This window comes from Pipistrellus kuhlii, unplaced genomic scaffold, assembly GCF_014108245.1.
Source record: "Pipistrellus kuhlii isolate mPipKuh1 unplaced genomic scaffold, mPipKuh1.p scaffold_m20_p_2, whole genome shotgun sequence".
NCBI classification, from domain to species: Eukaryota; Metazoa; Chordata; class Mammalia; order Chiroptera; family Vespertilionidae; genus Pipistrellus; species Pipistrellus kuhlii.
In genome coordinates, this window is record NW_023425515.1 from 2,888,092 (window position 1) to 2,906,908 (window position 18,817).

The 18,817-nt window shown below is 54.9% G+C and overlaps 1 protein-coding gene across 4 annotated transcripts in view; it reads left to right on the plus strand.

Annotated features, from left to right (window-relative positions):
* The first annotated feature begins 391 nt into the window (after positions 1-391).
* BACE2 (beta-secretase 2) overlaps positions 392-18,817 on the plus strand; it is a 61,840-nt gene continuing 43,414 nt past the window's right edge. The window contains exon 1 of one of the 4 annotated variants that reach the window (XM_045585257.1): positions 392-1,034. In XM_045585257.1, the coding sequence (XP_045441213.1) occupies positions 753-1,034 (282 nt within the window). In that variant the 5' untranslated portion in view covers positions 392-752. The remainder of the gene's footprint in view (positions 1,035-18,817) is intronic. The other 3 variants (XM_045585258.1, XM_045585256.1, XM_036445642.2) reach the window with 3 other exon arrangements.

Genomic DNA, 18,817 nt, shown 5'->3' on the forward strand with positions numbered 1-18,817 from the left:
GGACCGCAGAGGGGCGGAGGGAGGGGATGGGCAGGGGCGGGGGTCTGGGGCAGCGGGGGCCTGGGCAGGGTGGGCGCAGGGAGGAGCCCCGGGAAGCGGCCAGACCCCGATGGACTGGGGGCGGCCCCAATGCACTTGGCGAGGGGAGGCGCAGACTCGCTGGCTCCGCAGTGCTCACGGCTCTTCCTTTCCGACTCCCTGCTCTCCTCTCGGACCCGACTCCCCCTGCAGCCCTGCCCCTGCGCCTCCTCTTCCCCCAGGACCCCGGCGGGGCGCCCTGGCGCGCGGGGTCCCGGGGGTTCCAGCTCAGGCCCTCGCTTCCCCTTTAAGGGTTCCCGAAACTTTCCCCCTGGAATCCGAGGAGCCTCGTCACATCCGCTGGCCGCGGCCGCCGGGGAAGTTCGGGACCCCGGGGAGAGGCGCGGCCCGGGCCCGGGAGGGCGGCGGGGCGGACCCCAGCGCACCCCGCGCCGCGACCTTGGCCGCGGGGAGGGCCCGGCCCTGGCGGGGCAGACACCGCCCGCCAGAGGGGGCAGCGGCGACCAAGTTGCTCAACTTGGCGGCGCGGGCTCGGCGCCTGCTCCTCCTCCTCCCCGGCCTCCTTCCCTCCTCCTCCCCCCCTCCTCCCGGCGCGCCCAGCCCTCCCCGCAGCCCGCGCCGCCGAGCGGAGCCGCACGCGGAGCCGCAGCCGCCGGCGGACCGGACGGGACCGCACAGGCCGGCCGGGCGCGCCCCCGGGCCCCGCCGCCGGCATGGGCGCGCTGGCCCGGGCGCTGCTGTGGCCGCTGCTGGCCCCGTGGCTGCTGCCCGCCGCCCCGGCGCTGCCCGCCGCGCCCCTCACGCTGCCCCTCCGCGTGGCCGCGCCCGCCCCCGGGCCCGGGCCCCCCGCCGCCGACGGGCTCGCCCTGGCTCTGGAGCCGGAGCCGGAGCCGGCCGGGGGCGCGGCCAGCTTCCTGGCCATGGTGGACAACCTGCGGGGGGACTCGGGCCGCGGCTACTACCTGGAGGTGCTGATCGGGACCCCCCCGCAGAAGGTAGGTCTGGGGGCGCTGGCCGGTCCCCGGACCGACATCCCCCCGACCCTGCAGTCCTCGGGCTGCAGCCGCGGGAGCAGGCGGCTGGGGACCCCGCGGCCGCCTGGGGTCGGGGGTGCAGGTGGGGGGCGCGGGGGGCTCATCTGGGCCGGAGCCGGGCAGCCCTGCGGGGCGCGGCCAGGGGCGCGAGCACGTGTTTGTTTCCTGAACTTGTTCCCTCCCGCTCCCTGTGGCCGGGGCGGCGGGGGGGGGGGGGAGCCCCGGAACTTCCATCCGAGGACCTTCCTCCTGGCGGCTGCGCCCCCGTCCCACCCGGAGCCGTGCAGGGGGTAGATGCCTCTATTGGGGGGAGCACTCTGTTACTATGTACACACACACACACACACACACTCTGTGTTACTATGTACACACACACACACACACACACACACACACACACACACACACACTCTGTTACTATGTACACACACACACCTCTCCCCGCGTCTCCTCGCCCAGGCGGCAGGTGGCCGGCCCGGGACGCCCTGAGCTGGGAGGGGGCTGTGCGTGCGCCCCGCGGGGAGCCGGGGTCCTGGGGCGCGCTGTCTGCAGGGCGATCAGGGTGCCCTCCGGCCGCTTCCCTCCCCCGGAGCCGGCTCTCCGGCTCCCTCCTGGAACTCCCCTGCTCCCTCCCGTCTCCTCCGGCCGCCCAGCCCCTCCGCTTGGAGCCCGGGTCTGCACACGAGGCGCCAAGTGTTAATGCATCACAGCTGCTGGGAGAGCAGACCCGCCGAGCTGAGCTAGGCTTTCGGGACCCAGTGGTCTCCCGGTGACAAAGTAACATCGAACAGCTTTCCTTTCCTCCTTCTCCCAAGGATTTTCACTTCTCAGCACTTTTTGGAGCAAGAAATAAATGTCCCCAGGCCGGGTCATCTTAAGAAAAACAACATCCCAGGAATCGCATAGGCCCTCCCCTTCCTTCCTAATCGAAGGGTGATTGGAAGTCAGATGTTCCTTATCGGGATGTTACATTGTCTGAAGATACTTTATGTTTACTTCTAACATTGTCATTTGGGTTTTTTAATTCAGCCGTGCTACCTCCATAAATAGAACAGACTCATGACTTTGGTGTAATTCTAATTAAATTATTCAAGACTTTCTTGAGAAGCGGCATGCCATGCTAATTCTTTTTTTTTTTTAAAGAAACTGAGTAACTTCCAGACTCGTTTAATTCGTCTTTTTAAAAAACCTTCAAAAATGGATTCTGCTCAAAACTTTGATTCTAGTTCCTCTCATTTGAGTGTTGTCTCCAGGGTGGCTGGAGGCTGGAGGCTGGGGCTGGAGGCTAGAGGCTGGGGCCTGGAGGCTGGTGGCTGGTGGCTGGTGGCTGGTGGCTGGAGGCTGAGGCTGGGGCTGGAGGCTGGGGGCTGGAGGCTGGGGGCTGAAGGCTGGAAGCTGGGGGCTGGGGGCTGGGGGCTGGAGGCTGGGGGCTGGGGCTGGGGCTGGAGGCTAGAGGCTGGGGCCTGGAGGCTGGAGGCTGGAAGCTGGGAGCTGGGGCTGGAGGTTGGAGGCTGGGGGCTGGAGGCTGGGGGCTTGAGGCTGAGGTTGGAGGTTGGGGGCTGGAAGCTGGGGGCTGGGGGCTGGGTGCTGAGGTTGGAGGCTGGGGGCTGTAGGCTGGAGGGATGCAGTTCAGGGAGTGGGAGGGAGTCAGCTGAGGAGGCTTAAGGGACCACAAGATGCTGGTGCTGGTGAGACCACGTGAAAACATGTGCCGGGTGGTGAGAGCATTGAAGGTTTCTGTCTCACAAGATCTCACGCGGTACTGAGGGTGGGACCGCTGTGTGGCCTAAGGGTAACCTTGGGGAACAGGCCTAAATGCCTCTCCATTGGGAAAGGGAGGCTTGCTGAAGAACCCGTGTTTGTTTTCGAATAGGTGGGAATTCTCTCTACTGAAGTCAAGCAGGTTTCAGGGGCTGTGGTAAATGGGTCCTGATGCCCATCTCCCTCCAGAGAAGAGGGGAAGGAAAAAGCCCAAGAAAGAACTAAAAAACATTTCTCACCTGGCTGGCGTGGTTGAGCATCGAATGGGCCACAGTTTGATTCCCAGTCAGGGCACATGCCCAGGTTGCGGGTTCGATCCCAAATGTGGGATGTGCAAGAGGCAGCTGATCAATGCTTCTCTCTCATCATTGATGTTTCGATCTCTATCTCCCTCTCTCTTCCTCTATGAAATCAATAAAAATAAAAAAAATAAAACTTAAAATAAAAATATTTCTCTTGGGCTCCCAAAAACATAAACAATATTCCATAAGTAATAGCTTGTCTTTATTAATCAATAATCTTTGCTTTAAAATGAGAACGTTTAAGTTACAGGAATGCATTGAGTACCTAATGCTCATCATATCTTCACCTCGGCCAAGGAAGAAGTTTGTTCAAGGTTATTTCTCAGAGAAACGGTAGCATGTTTCCAGGGAAGGCTGTTTTTTACAATCTGCGTATAACTTTTACAGTCGACAGGAAATGAAGTACTCCGTGCCTCTCTCCTGGCCTGATTCAGTAATAAGCTGCTTTACGGCAGATCCACGTGTGTGATCCTTGCGAATGCCGCCTGTGAACGCTCCGGGGGCGGTGGCAGGTGCATCGGATTGCTTTTTCCCAGGCTCCCCTGCGGGGTCTGGCCCCCGGCAGGTGTTCGAGGCAGGTTAGCCATGCTGCAGCCGGCCTTGGGGGGACTTCTGAACCCAGAGTGAGCCTTCCTGCTCGCTTCATGGCCCAGACGCATGATTTACATTCCCTGCAGGTTCTCTGAAGCAGAAAACTTGCTTAGGTGGAGAGAAAAATGGGATTGTAGATTCAGGCAGTAAACAGCCAAGAGTTTTTGGAGAATTAAGTAATAGTCATATGCCGGGCGGGGTCCAGCCCCAGCGGTCCAGGGGTCCCCAAGGGTGTGGAGGGCTTGGTGATGATGTGAAGGGCTCCCTCCTGGCCAGCACGGTGCAATGGTGTGTGTGTGTGTGGGAGTGTGTGTGTGTGAGTGTGTGTGTGAGAGAGAGTGTGTGGGCCCTCTGTCCCAGGGGAGTCTCAGAACTACCTCACAGTCCTCATCCCTGCTGAAGGGGTGGGCAGACTGGGGCTTGAAGGGGCTGAAGGACTTGCCCGGGGCCACAGGACAAGGAAGCAGAAGCAGAAATTGAACCAGGACCCGGATTCCAGAACCCAGGTTCTGAACCACCAGGCAGAACCTGCTCCCTGGCCTTCCTGCCTCGTGGCTTCTTTCTCAGCATTTTGGCTTCAAAGATCCCTGGATCCTACCTCCCAGGGTGTTAAGGGCTTAACAGGAAACCGAACCCGGACTCTCCCACTCCCCCGACTCTCCTCTTCTTCCCGGCACAGTGAGCAGTTGGAATGGGAGAGAAGATTCCACAGGAACAAGAGCTCCCCGCCCGCCTGTACCCCCAGAAAAACCAGCTGTTGGGCATGGGCTGGTTCCCGAATGCTTTCATCAGGAACTGGGGCTCCTTGTTCTGCCTCACACTCTTCAAGGGATCTGCCCAGAAGCCCCGGGGAGAGCGGGACCGACCGCGTTGGCATGGAGATGAGAGCTGGCTGTTTGTGGCCATTATGTGACTTCTGATGGTACAGAACCCGCCTCTGCTTGAACCGGGCAGTGTGGTCTTATTAATAATAATAACAGTGTCCTAAAGTGATTATAATTGCAGCAATTTCTATGATAAAAAAAAAAAAAGGACTTTCATGCTAACACGGTGAATCCTACGGAAAGTGCTAAAGCTCTGCATCGCTATACCTGGTAATGGCTTTGAAAAGTCTTCAGGGGTTTCTGTTGAAAGTCGTCTGTCATCTCCGCTCAGACGGATAAGACAGGCAGCCAAATGATTCTCATAGTTACACATCTGAATGTGAGAAAAGAAGCCAAATTATTTCGGGGACTCGCATTTTAATCATGGTGCACTGGCTTGATTATTACTTAGTCCGCAATTTTTGGGAAGGGTTGGAGCTGAAAATGCGAACCGAGCCTCTGCCGTTGAGGAGGGAGCTGTCCAGTGTCCCCAGGTTGCACTGAGCTCCCTGCCAGCAAGGCCGGGAAACAGGAAGGCGGTGGCCAGCGAGAGGAGAAGTGATAGAACAAACCGAGGAGGCAAACAATGGGGGGAAAAGGAAAAGATTACTGGGGTTAAAAGAACGAGAACGTCAGAGCGAGGGTCTCTGCGGCTTCTGAGCTGGAGACAGAATTCAGCATCGACAGCCCTGCGAGGAAGGATTGCAAAGACCCACGCAAGACATCGGCACAGTCCCCGGGGTGGCACGGTCTGGGGAGCCGTTCGCCACCTTCCCGTGGGCTGCCAACCTCTATTTCAGGCGGATGGCGTGCTGGCACCATGCACAGGGCGCCTCATCTAATCCTCCCAGCAGCCCTTGAAGGATATGCAGTCATGTGACTTCCTTGTCAGCTGGGGAGGTCGGCTACTTCGTCCAAGGCCACATGGCGAGTGGCAGAGCCTGGGGAGCAGCCCCATCCACAGTCCAAGCCCCGCACCACTGCTCCTGCTGTGCACGTGGGCTTGTTAAATAACCACCTTGCCCAGCTGGCATGGCCCAGTGGTTGAGCATCGACCTATGAACCAGAAGGTCACGGTTCAAGTCCCAGCCAGGGCACATGCCTGGATTGTGGGCTGGTTCCCCAGTGTGGGGCGTGCAGGAGGCAGCCGGTTGATGATTCTCTCTCATCATTGATGTGCCTGTCTCTCTCTTCCCCTCTTCCTTCCTCTCTGAAGTCAATACAAATATTTTTTTAAATAACCAACCACCCTCAGACACACCTTCCTCCTCAAGTTCTTCCTCCCACCATACCCTGCACTTTCTTGACTTCTGTCTGTTTTCCTTCGCTGTGGGAGGTGGGTGTAGTGGGAAGGGTCTCGGGGCCCCGACGCTGGTAGCATTGCACACAAGGTCACAGGCAGGTGACCAACCTCCCTGTGTCCTCCTTTTCTCCTTCTGAGTTTTTCTTTTCCCGAGGCTGCTGCAATAAATTACCACAAATGAGGTGACTTAACATAAACGTGTTTTCCAAGTTCCCGAGGCCAGAAATTCAAAATCAGGGTGTGGGTGGGGCCTGCTCCCTTCCGGGCTCAGGGGAGGCCCTTCCTGCCTCTCCCAGCCCCTCCCTGTGGCTGCCAAAGGGCCTGGCTTTCTTTGGCTCTTCACTCGCCTCCCTCCTCACATGACACTCTCCCCGCTGTGTGTGTGTGTGTCTCAGTCAGTGCGCTGGGGCCCACCCCAACCCATTCTGACTTTGTCTTAGTTTAATGGCATCTGTAGACAGGTACGGGGTTTAGAACTCCAACCTGATTTTTGGGGAGACACAGTGTAACGCACAAGCTTGTTCTGAGTTTATTGTTCCATGGATTATTTTTCTTTCTTTCTAACCCGTCTTTTAATTGCCAATGACTTTGACTTGGAATTCACATGTTGTTTTTATTGAAGGTCGTCGCATGCAGCCTGTGACAAGATCGTGCCCTGGGGGACTGTCAGGTGGCAGAACGAGGGCCAATTTTAGATTTTTTAAAAAAATATGTTTTTATTTATTTCAGAGAGGAGGGGAGAGGGAGGTAGAAGCATCGATGATGAGAGAGAATCATTGATCGGCTGCCTCCTGCACACCCCACACTGGGGACTGAGCCCGAAACCAGGAATCGAACCGTGACCTCCTGGTTCACAGGTTGACGCTCAGCCACGGAGGCACGCCGGAAAGGCAGATTTTAGATTCTTTCCTGTAATCCTATGTCCGTCTCCTCACCAGAGAGTCGCTGCTTACAGGTTAAAGAATCTCCCATCGTAGCGCTCTCATCCTGGAGTTGCTGGGGTTATGCTGTAACGTGGGAAGCCCCCTCTGCCAGGCCCCTGGCATCTGCATGCCTGTGACAAACAGGTTCTCATGTTTCCAACCTCACAGATGAAGAAAGGCTTGGACGCTCATATTCCGCAGTGGGGAGACTGGGAGGCATCTGTCCCCCGTTCAAATCAGATACATTTGATGTGAAAGACACACCTTTCTCCTCCAGTTCATCCTCCCATCATCCCCAGCGCTTTCTTAACTTCTGTCTGGCTTCCTTTGCTGCAGGGACCTGGGCTCCACCGGCTCAGGGCTTCCTGTTCCCCCCAGAGTGATTGCCCATCCTTCTAACTAACGACTGAAAGGGAAACTGAGGCCCGCTGTCCCAGCAGGGATTGCTCCCGTGGTGGTGCCCGTTGCACGGGACCTCAGAGGGGCATTTCTCTTGCCCATGGCGCCTGGCAGCGTGCCCTGGGATTTATTTTATCTCAGATACAGGATGGAGCAGGTCCCACCCGTGGGCCCTGGATTCAGTGAACCCCTGGGCTGAGGGCGGGGCTGGTGGCTGCTGACTCTCGCCCCGGCCGCAGGAAGAGGGCAGCAGGAGTGGGCACTGAGTCCCCGTGATGGTGAGCAAAGTGCCGTCCTTCCACCTAAGGGCCCCTCGCACTGCGAACAATGGGCCTCTGGTCCAAGGTCGTCTGCCACAGCTTCCTCCTCACAACGCTGTTCCGCTTGTCCAGCTGGACTTGACCTTGGCGCTGGGGCTCATTGCACGCTAGTGACAACAGATACCACCTGGGAGCCCCACACACCTGGGAGGCTGGCTCACCGTGGCCCCGTGCCTTGGTGCGTCCCTATTTGTGAGGTTGGGGCTCGGGTTTGTGAGAGAGGGTGTGAGTCCCACACTGCAGGCTGCTGTCCCTGGCTAGAAAGAGTTTGTGTGTGATGCACAGTTGGCCTGCGTGTCGTTTGGCTCCCCTTTGCCCTCTCCCGGCCCAGACGGACCATTTGAGGCTTTGCCTATTGCCACTCAATAAAAAAATAAAATAAAATAAAGGGTTGCTGTTTTGCTCTTGGAATTCTCAAAGATGGGAAATACTCTCCAGTGCTGAAATGGCCACGTTAAGGGCTCAGCCCTCGTCGGTTCGGGGCTGAGTTAGTGCCTGCTCTGCAGCGCAGGTCCCAGGCCGGATGTTTGCGGATGTTTATGACACGGCACCTCGCATACCCGCGGCTGGAAGTGCTCGGTCGGTCTCCGGCTGCCACGGCGGGAGGAGGATGGGGGCTGTCTGGAGAGGGAGGCCCGGCTCCCAGGGCCAGCTCCCTCGTTCCGGGACACCGGCGGGAAGCCCACTTCCATCCCATACTAAACAGAGGGGGAGATTCATACCTGGTCTCCTAGGGCAGTGGTCAGCAAACTGTGGCTCGAGAGCCACATGTGGCTCTTTGGCCCCTTGAGTTTTTAGCAAAGGCCAGCTTAGGAGTACCCTGATTAAGTTACTAACAATGTACCTACCTATACAGTTTAAGTTTAAAAAATGTGGCTCTCAAGAGAAATGTCAATCGTTGTACTGTTGATAGTTGGCTCTGCTGACTGATGCGTTTGCCCACCCCTGGCCTAGGGACAGCTTGCTGGTCCCACCACACATCTCCAGCTTCCCCCACGCCGGCCGATGCGTGGCCTATTGGCAGCGGGCAGGCAGGCACTTCCACTCCCCACCCACGCCAGCCCCTGCCTGATGCCAGCCCACGGGCAGCCCCTGCAGCTGGTGCCCTGGGGAGGGAAGGTGGAAGGTCGTGAGTGGAAACCTTTTCCTGAGAGCAGAGAGGGCAGGATACTCTGGCCGGGCCCTTGGCAAGGTGGGGACCGGTTGCTAGAACAGAAGCTGCTTGCTGAGAAGGTGGGCGAGGATGCCAGAAGCCCCTCCCCACCACGTCAGCTGCTCCCGGGCCGATCGATTCATAGGCTTTTCCCAGTTGGACAAGCTACCCAGTGGTTTGTGCTGTCATTTGGGGATCAGGCGTTCCAGGTGCTGATCCCAGGTCTGCAGCTTGCCAGGCGCTGGGTGTGGAGCACAAGTTCAGCCTCTCGGAGCCTCGGTTTCCTCTCCTGTAAATCAGGCGGGTTGACTGGAGGGGCTGAGATGCTGTGAGCTCGAACACGCCGCCGTCACAGTGCGTGTTATTGGTGAGCGCTTTCCGTGGCGCTGATTTGCATCCGCTATAATGCAGCTAAGCTAAGCCCCAGGTTCTGTTCAGGTGCAGGACTTGCTCAGTGAATAGAGGCCAGGGAGAGGGGAGGTGGATGGTGTTGGCAGAGCCTTCTGGAGCCGGTTAGAAATTCACATTTCTAACAGACTTCCTGGGGGAGACCTGCTGCCCCTGGGCCCGGGAGTCTGCATTTTATTGTGCTCCCTGTAAGCTGCCGGCCCAGCCCTTGGACACTATTTGGAAGCTACGAAGGGCACCAGGTGCTCCTCTGCTCCTGGTTTTCTGTGCGAAATGGGTGTGTGTCTTCTCCTCCCAAACGCGGTTGTTTGGTTAACTGCCTCCTCTGCCCGTTGGAAAGTCTCTCCCTCAGGCAGACTGTGTTCCCGAAGCTTCCTCAAGTTGGCAGGTGGAACCCGGAGTGAGCTTTGTTCTGGGGAAGCACTCGGCGACCGGGCCGTTCAGTCTCCGTGCGGATGGCAGCCTTTCAAATTTCTAGTCTCCCGAGCAATAATCTGTAATTCAATAAACGTGAATTACTAGGGAAACCAAAAGGAAAGAAAGACCTGCAGATACAAGCACCACTTCTTCAGCTGTTAGGTCCAGCAGACATCCCATGTCTCTCCTGCAGGGATCTCCACGTTCCTGGGACTTCCTCCTGCCCCTATTCCCTCGCTGTGGGTAGTACACCTCTTTGCAGATGTGTCGGTGTTTGTGGATTGGTGCCTTAGCAGAGTGCTTGGGCTCTAAAAAGTGTTTGCTGGGTGAGGAGCAGGACAAATGGGACGTTGTTACAAATGGTGCCAGTTACACCTTTGTTGGGGCCTCCTCCCTCAGCGGACAGCGGTTAGTTTTGCTAAAGCCAGCAGGAAATGTGGTGGCTTCGGTTCTGGGCTGCCCAGTGCTCTCAAGGGCTAGAGCTTTCCCCCAGGGCTGGCCAATGGTCAGAATTTTGAACCAGACTCAAGGAATGAGCATGCTTTCATTTCTTCAGCATATTTTCAAAGCACCGACTGAATCCAGGTCCCATTCTAAGCCCTGGGAGGCAGCAGTCCACTAGACAAAGGTGTTCCTTGCTTCTGTGGAACTGTGTGTTTGTTGGGAAGGCAGACGGTAAGACGGTAAACAGAATTTTAGACACAGGCTATGAAGGCAATATAAGCTGGGAATGCTATGGATTTAAACAAACAAACAAGACTGCTCTAGAGAGAGGGTCGCTAAAGACGACCTTTCTAAGGAGGCATAGTTTGGGCTGTGAGAGCAGAAGAGAGCCTAACATTCGAGGAATAAAAAAGCGAATGCCTTCTACCACGGAGTGCTTTTGAGAACATCATTGCAACCGAGGAACCGCAAACAGCTTTAAAGCTCTCCATAGAACCTTCCTAAAGCTCCCCACGCCTCTGTGCCGGTCTGGCCGGGCCCCTCGTGGCCACGTGCACTTTGAACTCTTTTCTAAAAGAGAAAGATGGGGTACGCAGGCACCGAGCAAGACAACATGGTTGGGGTGGGAGGAGATGGTTTGAGGTTAAAGACAACCACAGACCCTCCTGTGATGGCGGAGTGCTCTGAACCTGGGACTTCTGAATGGCTAGTGCCCGTGGCTGACCAATCCTCCAGGTGGTCACCTGATCCTCCAAGTTCCTGATCCCAAAAGTTCAATGAAGCCATAAGTGTTTTGTATGCATAAGGATTGCTTACCGAACAGCTTGTGGACGTTTTATATAACATCAATTCTTAAGTACATACACATTTCCAAAATACACATGAAATATTTTTCATCATGCTTCAATCAGTAAAGCAAATAGTACATTCAGGATGTTAACCCTGAGGGACACAGGCAGTCAACTTCCAATTGCCCCTCTTCCTGCTCACTCTGCCCAAACAGGAGAGGCTGTGTGCCAGGCGCTGGGCTGTTTACAGAAGGTGGGGCCCGTGTGTACCCGAGGACGGTTCTCGCCTCTCCTCCACGTCCCGCTGACAACTCCCTTGGCCTGCTCCTCTCTTGTCTCTCTCAACACAGACCTCACTGTGCTGGGTTTCTGACCCGTGGGGCTGGCCAGAGAAAAATCCCAATATTTGTGTTCAGGCCTCAGGGAAGACAGAGACCTGCGACACCTTAATGCGGCCTCCTGTTCCCGCCCAGCTTCACCAGAACTCTTCTAGGTGCTGGTGCTTAGCAGGGTCCATGCTGCAGGGGGCGCTCCTTCCCACTTCCTGTGGTTCCTGGAGGCTGCACCACCTCAGACCCCTCCTGTGAGTGACGGGAGATACAGAGCCCAGCCATCCTGTCTTCACTGGCCAGAGAGTGTCTCCACACATTTCTCAAAGTCCTGACACCGTTTTCACGTTATCTTCCACATCAATGCTATTGAGAAGCCCAATGAAATTGGGATTTTTGATTCTTTGTATGCTAACTGTATATGAGATACTGAGATGTAGGAGATATTGTATATGTGCTATTATTAGACCTGGTATTCCAAAATTTCATGAGAATATCTTAGGATGGCCTAATATGTTTTTTAGTTTTTATTTTATTATTATTATTATTATTATTATTATTATTATTACTAGAGGCCCGGTGCACGGAATTTGTGCAAGAGTAGGCCCTCCTTCCCCTGCTGCCGGCACCAGCTTCCCTCTGGCACCTGGGACCTGGGCTTCCCTTGCAGCCCAGGATTGGTCCAGAAGGTCATCCAGAAAGACGTCTGGTCTAATTAGCATACTGTGCTTTTATTACTATAGATTTTATTGTGGCAGTTGCTGAGTCTTTTCAGTTTAGAAGCTCATGACATTGAGTTCTGAGAAATTTTCTAGTAAAATGTCTTTTCTCTCTGTTCAGACCTCCGATTATCCATGTGTTGGGCCATCCCGACCCCTACCCCGTACCCCACAGCCCCGGGGGCATCCCTTCATCACACTTGTGCCCATCTCTACCCCAGCCCCTGCCCCTGCCCCTGCCCACAGCCCCAGGGCAGCCCTCCATCACACCGCCTCCCGGGAACCCTGGGTGGCAGCCCCCTCCTGCTGGGCACTGCCTACCAGGGATGGTGATGACGAAGTGAGACCATAACACGGTTTAGTGTATGAGTCCGTCCAGATCTTTCTTTCAGGCCACGGTTTGCTGTTGTAGGTTTGCAGTGAATATACTGAGCTGTAGAAGGTCAGGGGAACAGAGACCCAAGGTCACAGTCCAGTCGGCCTTCACCACCATCTCCGAGGTGTTGACAGGCCCGAGGGGTTGGATTGCAGCCGTGTGACCTGCTGGGGCTCAGGGCCTCATCCCTGGGTGTGCTGTCCCGCACCCCCCTGCGGCCTGAATTGTGTCCCCCTCCCTCGCAGTTGTAAGTTGAGCTCCTAACCACCAGCACCTTACCATGTCTGCATTGAGAGAGAGGCCTTTAGGCTGTCATTAACTTCAGACGAGGCTGCAACGTGGGCCCTCGTCCTATGTGACTGGTGCCCCTTAACAGATGACGACGGGGGGGGGGGGGGGGGTGGCACAGAGGAGTGGCCACATGGAGAGGCAGCAAGGGGCCCCAGGAGAAAATGACCTGCTGGCATTTCTGCTTCAGCCCTCAGACTGTGCAAAAGGAATTTCTTTTCTTTTCTTTTTTTTTGAATATATTTTATTGATTTTGTTACAGAGAGGAAGGGAGAAGGATAGAGAGTTAGAAACATGGATGAGAGAAAAACATCTATCAGCTGCCTCCTGCACACGCCCTACTGGGGATGTGCCCGCAACCAAGGCAGATGCCCTTGACCGGAATCGAACCTGGGACCTTTCAGTCTGCGGGTCGGCCCTCTATCCACTGAGCCAAATCGTTCAGGCCTGTGCGGAAGGAATTTCTGTTCTGCCCAGGTCTGTATGAGCAAGCTAATACAGCCTGCTGGCGTCCCAGCCCCTGGTCCACATGCCCCTGCCCCCACTGGGTCCCAGGGAGTGGGCGGCCTAGGTCCCCCCCACCCCCAGTCCATGATCCCTGTCGGACCATTTTATGTTGGCAGGAATGGGGACGGGGCCCCTGGGACAGAGCTGAGCCCAGGCTAGGACATCTCCTGGGCTTATTTTCTGGATCATAGAGACGATTTGTCTTATTAAGCCTTTTGTTCTTCAATAAACGCGTGCGAATAGAACAGAAGCACCAAGCACCTGCTCTTATCGCGCCGGAGGCAGCCGGCGGAGACACACTTTGAACGGAGTTAAGCTTGTTTTCCACGAGTCAAGGCGCAGCCACTTGGGGCGGAATCGTGACATTCAGGTGACCCAGAAAATGACGGCTTCTTTATGGCTGCTTCTCCGGGGCCCAGACGGTCTCGCCCCCGGCCTCTCTGAGCTCTTGAAAGGGAGAGGATGGAGATGTTTTGTGTGAAGCCGGCCCTTAAGCACATGAGGCTTTCGGCGTCGACTCTTCCGTCTCCTCGCCATCTGGGCACTTCATCGATCGCCCTCCCTCCCCGGCGGCCCCTCTGGGAGGGACACGTAGACAGAGCAGCCTGCGCACGTCTGCGCTTCGTCCGGACCAGAAGGGTGGCTGTGCAGGGAGGGGGCATGGTCAGCCCTGTGGTGAGGCTGAGACCCCTCCTAGGAATGGAACTTTAGGAAATGGAGGGCAGAGGTTTTTTCCAAGCTCTGCACTCCCCTCATCGCCGCCGCCGCCGCCTCCTCTTCCTCCTCCTCCTCCTCTTCTTCTTTTTCTTCTTCTCCTCCTCCTCCTCCTCCTCCTCCTCCTCCTCCTCCTCCTCCTTCTTCTTCTTCTTCATCTTCTTCAATAATTATAAAAATATTTGATTGCTTAAAAATGCTAATAACCATATGAGCTTTCAGCAAGTCATAATCTTTTTGGTATCAATAGACTTGCTTGACCTAGGGTTGTCACTAACCATCAATTTGTAAACAAAACAAAACAAAACAAAACAAAAACAAAAAAACCACATTATCTGCAAAGTACAATAAAGTGAAGTGCAATACAATGAGGTATACCTGTATTCCCCAACGCTGAGGCTAAATCCTTCTGTACATCCTACTCAGCGTGCTATACGTCCTTAGGTTTCTCCAGCTTGGCTGGTGGTCACAGGCAGTTTTTCCAGTCTCGTGTCAGCTTTGAGCACCGTGACTTCTCATTTTGAGAGGCGCTTCTTTCCCTGGCCTCACACCTGTGCCCATCCCTACCCCTCACATGCACGACTGCTGCTGAGGGAAATCTGTATTGGCCGTGGAGGAGATGTTTGAGTTAATGTGGGCAGTTGCCAAGAGCAATCAGGACTTCCCAAAGCAGCAAGCCCAGCAGCGGTTAGGTTTACAGTGGTTCCCGACCGTCCTCATGCCAGGTCCCTTTCTCACAGCTCCTCGTGGTGTGGTGACCCCCAGCCATAACATGATTTTCGTGGCTACCTCGTAACTGTAATTTTGCTACTGTTATGAATCGTAGTGTAAATATCTGTGTTTTCCGATGGCCTTAGGCGACCCTGCTAGAGGTTCTCAGGTGACTACCCACAGGTTGAGAACCGCTAGCAGGGTCGCCTGGGACCATCGGAAAACACAGATATTTACATGACTATTCATAACAGTAGCAAAATTACAGTTATGAAGTAGCAACAAAAATAATTTTATGGTTGGGGGTCACCACAACAGGAGGAGCTGTGTGAAAGGGTCGTGGCCGTAGGAAGGTGGGGAACCACTGGTTTAGAATCATTGTCAGTGGCCTTGCTAGTGTGGCTCAGTGGTTGAGCGTCAACCTATGAAGCAGGAGGTCACAGTTCAATTCCCTGTTGAGGCATATGCCCAGGTTGCAGGGTTGTTTCCCATTAGGGGGCGTACAGGAGGCAGCTGATCAATGATTCTCTATCATCATTGATGTTTCCATCTCCTTTCTCTTCCTCTCTGAAATCACTAAAAAGTATATTTTCTAATAAAAAAGAATTAGTGACTAAAACTTGATTGTTTTAAGATAGGGGTGTCGAACTCAATCAGAGAAGGGGCCAAAATCTAAAATCCATCCTAAATCGCGGGCCGAATGGTTTACTGAACAGTCATAAACTGTCATTTTGATGGAAACGCAGCGGAGTGCAGTGATGACAGTGCGGTGCGGGCCACATTGCAAGGCCTGGCGGGACGGATTTGGCCCGCGGGCCTTGTGTTTGACATATGTGTTTTAAGACATCAGTTGGGTCTTCAGGTAGAGGCTCTGATTGGCCGGGCGGTGTATTGGAAGGCTGCACAACCTTTCTGCAAACCCCGCCTTTGCCCCATGTTGGCTTTTCTGTTGCTTTCAGTGTTTTAGGGACTCGTGAAATCATGTCATACAAGTTTCACTAAAAACTATTTTCCCAGGTCTTTGTGCTCCATGGACAGGTGTGGCTGCAACCCGTGTTTACTGTGCGTGTCATGCCTGGCTCATGTCTAGGTGACATGTATGAACAGTGATAAGGTGTGTGATGGGAAGGGGCAGGAAGACTTTGCCAAGGTTAAGATGTCATGTGTTGTTGTTGTTGTTGTTTTTGCCTAGTCTTAGTGTCTCTCATCCCTAGAATGTTCTGGAAGATTTCCCTGTGACTGTTCTATATCCAGTTAGGAGAACACTGCATTTCACTGGTCTGGACGCAAAAGAAAGATGCATCTGTGATTTCTCCTCTGGGCTGGCATCCTTTCAGATAGCTGGCCACCCTCCGAACGTGGGGATTGAAGGTCTTTTCTGAGAGGCACCGACTTGGAAGGGCTTTCCACCGTCTCCGCGGAGATTATGTCTGGAATTGCTACGTGCCTTTTAAAATACTTGCTTTTTTCTCGTGGGTTCGGCAGGGGAGAAACGCCAAAGCCTTTTACAAACCACATAGAAATAGCCTGTTTCTGAAGTGACTGCCCTGGAATTCGCACAGGGCGGCCAAACGGAAGCCAGTGGCCTTTCCAAAGTCCAAGTCCAAGTGTGTGGGTGGCCGGACCAGCAGGCACAGAGCGGGAGGTGGGGTGACGTCGTAGATTTCCAGAAGGTGCCTGTTGGGCAGCGGGCCACGGCCCTCCACACGGAGCCGCACACGGGGAACCACGGCTTACCCATCACTTCCGTGCACACGCTCAGTACAGGCATCCGGGGAGCTGGGAGGGAGGTGTTTGTGCCTTTGACCTTGGGACTGACGTCATCGTTTCCGCTTTCAAAGCCCCTCATGTTGGTCAGAGGCACAAGTGCATTTTCATAGAAGGAACTCTGGGAGGCTGACCTAGCAGGTCCCGGTGGTGGGTGAGTTGTAAACACGGCGCAGCCACGACGCAGCCACCTGTACGCGCGGCGCAGAGTAACGGAGCGTGCGATGGGCAGTTCTTCTCCCTGTCGGGAAACTTGCTTTTTTGGTTGTCGTTATACACAGTTTTAAAACTGGCGATCCTGCCTTGGCAAATATCATAAACACGTTGTGTGGGGGGGTTTTAAGTGTGTTGAGGGAAAGGGCTGGAAAATTAAACTTTTAAATCATGGGTAAACCTCAATGAGCGACCTCTAGTTACCTGCGCTTTAAGCCTCACCATCCTTCAGTCAATTCAACAGACAGAAAACCTTATGCAGAGGAGCTGGTCTGATCATTAATTAGGTGGTGGATTCTGTCAGAGACACCTTATCTTCTTCCTCCCCGTGGCCCAAGGACGTGGTAGCCGCTCACTAAATATTTATTGGAGGGCGGGGGGGCTGTTCCTGTCAAACCTTGAGATGGGATTTTGAAGAGTTATTTGTCCACCTGTGTTCAAAGCAGCTTTATTCACCACCTCCAAACTGAGAGAGCCAGTGTCCATGGGTGGATGAATGGATTTTTATTTACTTATTTTTCCAATATATTTTATTAATTTTTTTACGGAGAGGAAGGGAAAGGGATAGAAAGCTAGAAACATCGATGAGAGAGAAACATCGGCCAGCTGCCTCCTGCACACCCATTACTGGAGATGTGCCTGCAACCAAGGTACATGCCCTTGATCGGAATCAAACCTGGTATCCTTCAGTCCGCAGGCTGACGCTCTATCCACTGAGCCAAACCGGTTAGGGCTGGATGAGTGGATTTTTAAATGTGGCCTCTACATATAATAGATTATTATTCAACCTTCCAAAGGGAGGGCATTCTGACACCTGCATGGACGAACCTTGAGGACATTAAGCTCAGCCAGATACGCCCGTCACTCACTAGGGACATAGAGAGGTCAAGTTCACCGAGTCAGAAAGCAGACTGCTGGTGGGTGCCAGGCACACAGGAGGGATGAGACTTGTTCCACGGGACAGATTCAGTTTTACAAGAGAAAGGAGTTCCGCCGGTGGATGGTGGTGGTGGCTGCAGGACAATGTGAATGCTGGATGTAGAGCCCCTTAATTGTCCTCTCAAATCTGGGTCCGATGGCAAACGGTATGGTCCGTGTCTTTGACCTCGATGAAAAGAAATCTTAGTTTCTGGAATAATAGTGAGGAGGCAGCAAACAGTGGGGCGTGGGCCAGGGGTTCTCCATCCTAATTAGGTTCCCAAGGCTGTTCCAGAAGCAATTTGTTTGAAACCACCCACATCGTTTTCCCCATTAGAAATCACGTAAATGGAGTTCATCCATTCCAGACTTCCAAGAGAAAAACAAAAAACAACAACAAAAACCAGGCCAATATTCACAGCACCATTTCCTGTCAACAACCCAAGGTGTAGCGGTGAACTGACCCGCCCCTGTGCATTCTCTCCTCTGTCTGTCCCCTGAGAGGCACGGACTGGTCCTGCAGGTATGGGTGGGAACGGTTCCCGGGCTGTGAAGCAGGTTGCTGGAGCTGGGAGGCATCTGAGGACTGAGGTTTGACTGGAAGAGCAACTTGAACATCGTGCCCGCTGCTGCCAGTGTGTGCACGTCATCTTCCTTTCATTGTTCTTTTTCAAACATGGACGAGGAGCGGACACTATGGGATGCTGGGAAATAAGATGAAGTGAAATCCGTGTGTTTAAGGGGAAGTTCAGACCTAACAGCCTTTCCTATCGCCAGGCCCAGCTCAAGCCAGAGGGGCCTGCAGAACAGCCTGCGGTCAGACACTGCCCCTGGGAAAAGGGTCTGTTTCCGCTCCTTCGGGAAACGCGCAGAGAGAGCTGATTTTTGGCTGAAATGCCATTTTCTAAAACCCCTGACAAGATGGGAAGGGTTTGGGGTGTTTTTAGTTGTCTCTTGGGGAAGAGAAGATCAGCTTGCCCTCGGTCAACAGAGGTTTCCCCGCGTGCCCCCTTCCCCCTGGACCAGTGCAGGCTGCGTCCTGGGGCCGCAGGTGGAAGTGGACTTAAGGCAGCACCCGCAGGAGCGGACCGTATCCGCCAGCTCTGGGCACCTGCTAACATCTCGCCACCTTCCCCTCTCCGCTTCCCGTCGGGGAGGGGTGCTTTGGAAGGTTCAGGACTCGGGGAGCACCCCTCCCTCTGTCACCGCCCTGCCACCCGGGAACAGGTTTCGGCAACAGGGGCGGTGGCAGCTCCCGTGTCCAGAGGCTTCTGATCCGGGCGTGACTTTTCGGCTCTTCCAACGGGGACCCCACACCCACCTTCCCACACCCCAGATCCTGCTCTCTCCACCTCACCCTCCGCAACCCGTCTCTCCCTGCCAAGCGCCATGCACTCCTTGGAAAGCTGGGGCCCTGCCTGGAAGCGGGCAGCTGGGCCCGGCCCTCCCCTCCCCACTGTGCCCTTGGCAGGGCAGCCGTGGTTTTCCAAGGAGCCGAGGAATCCGTCTGCAGGACTCTGGATGTGGGTT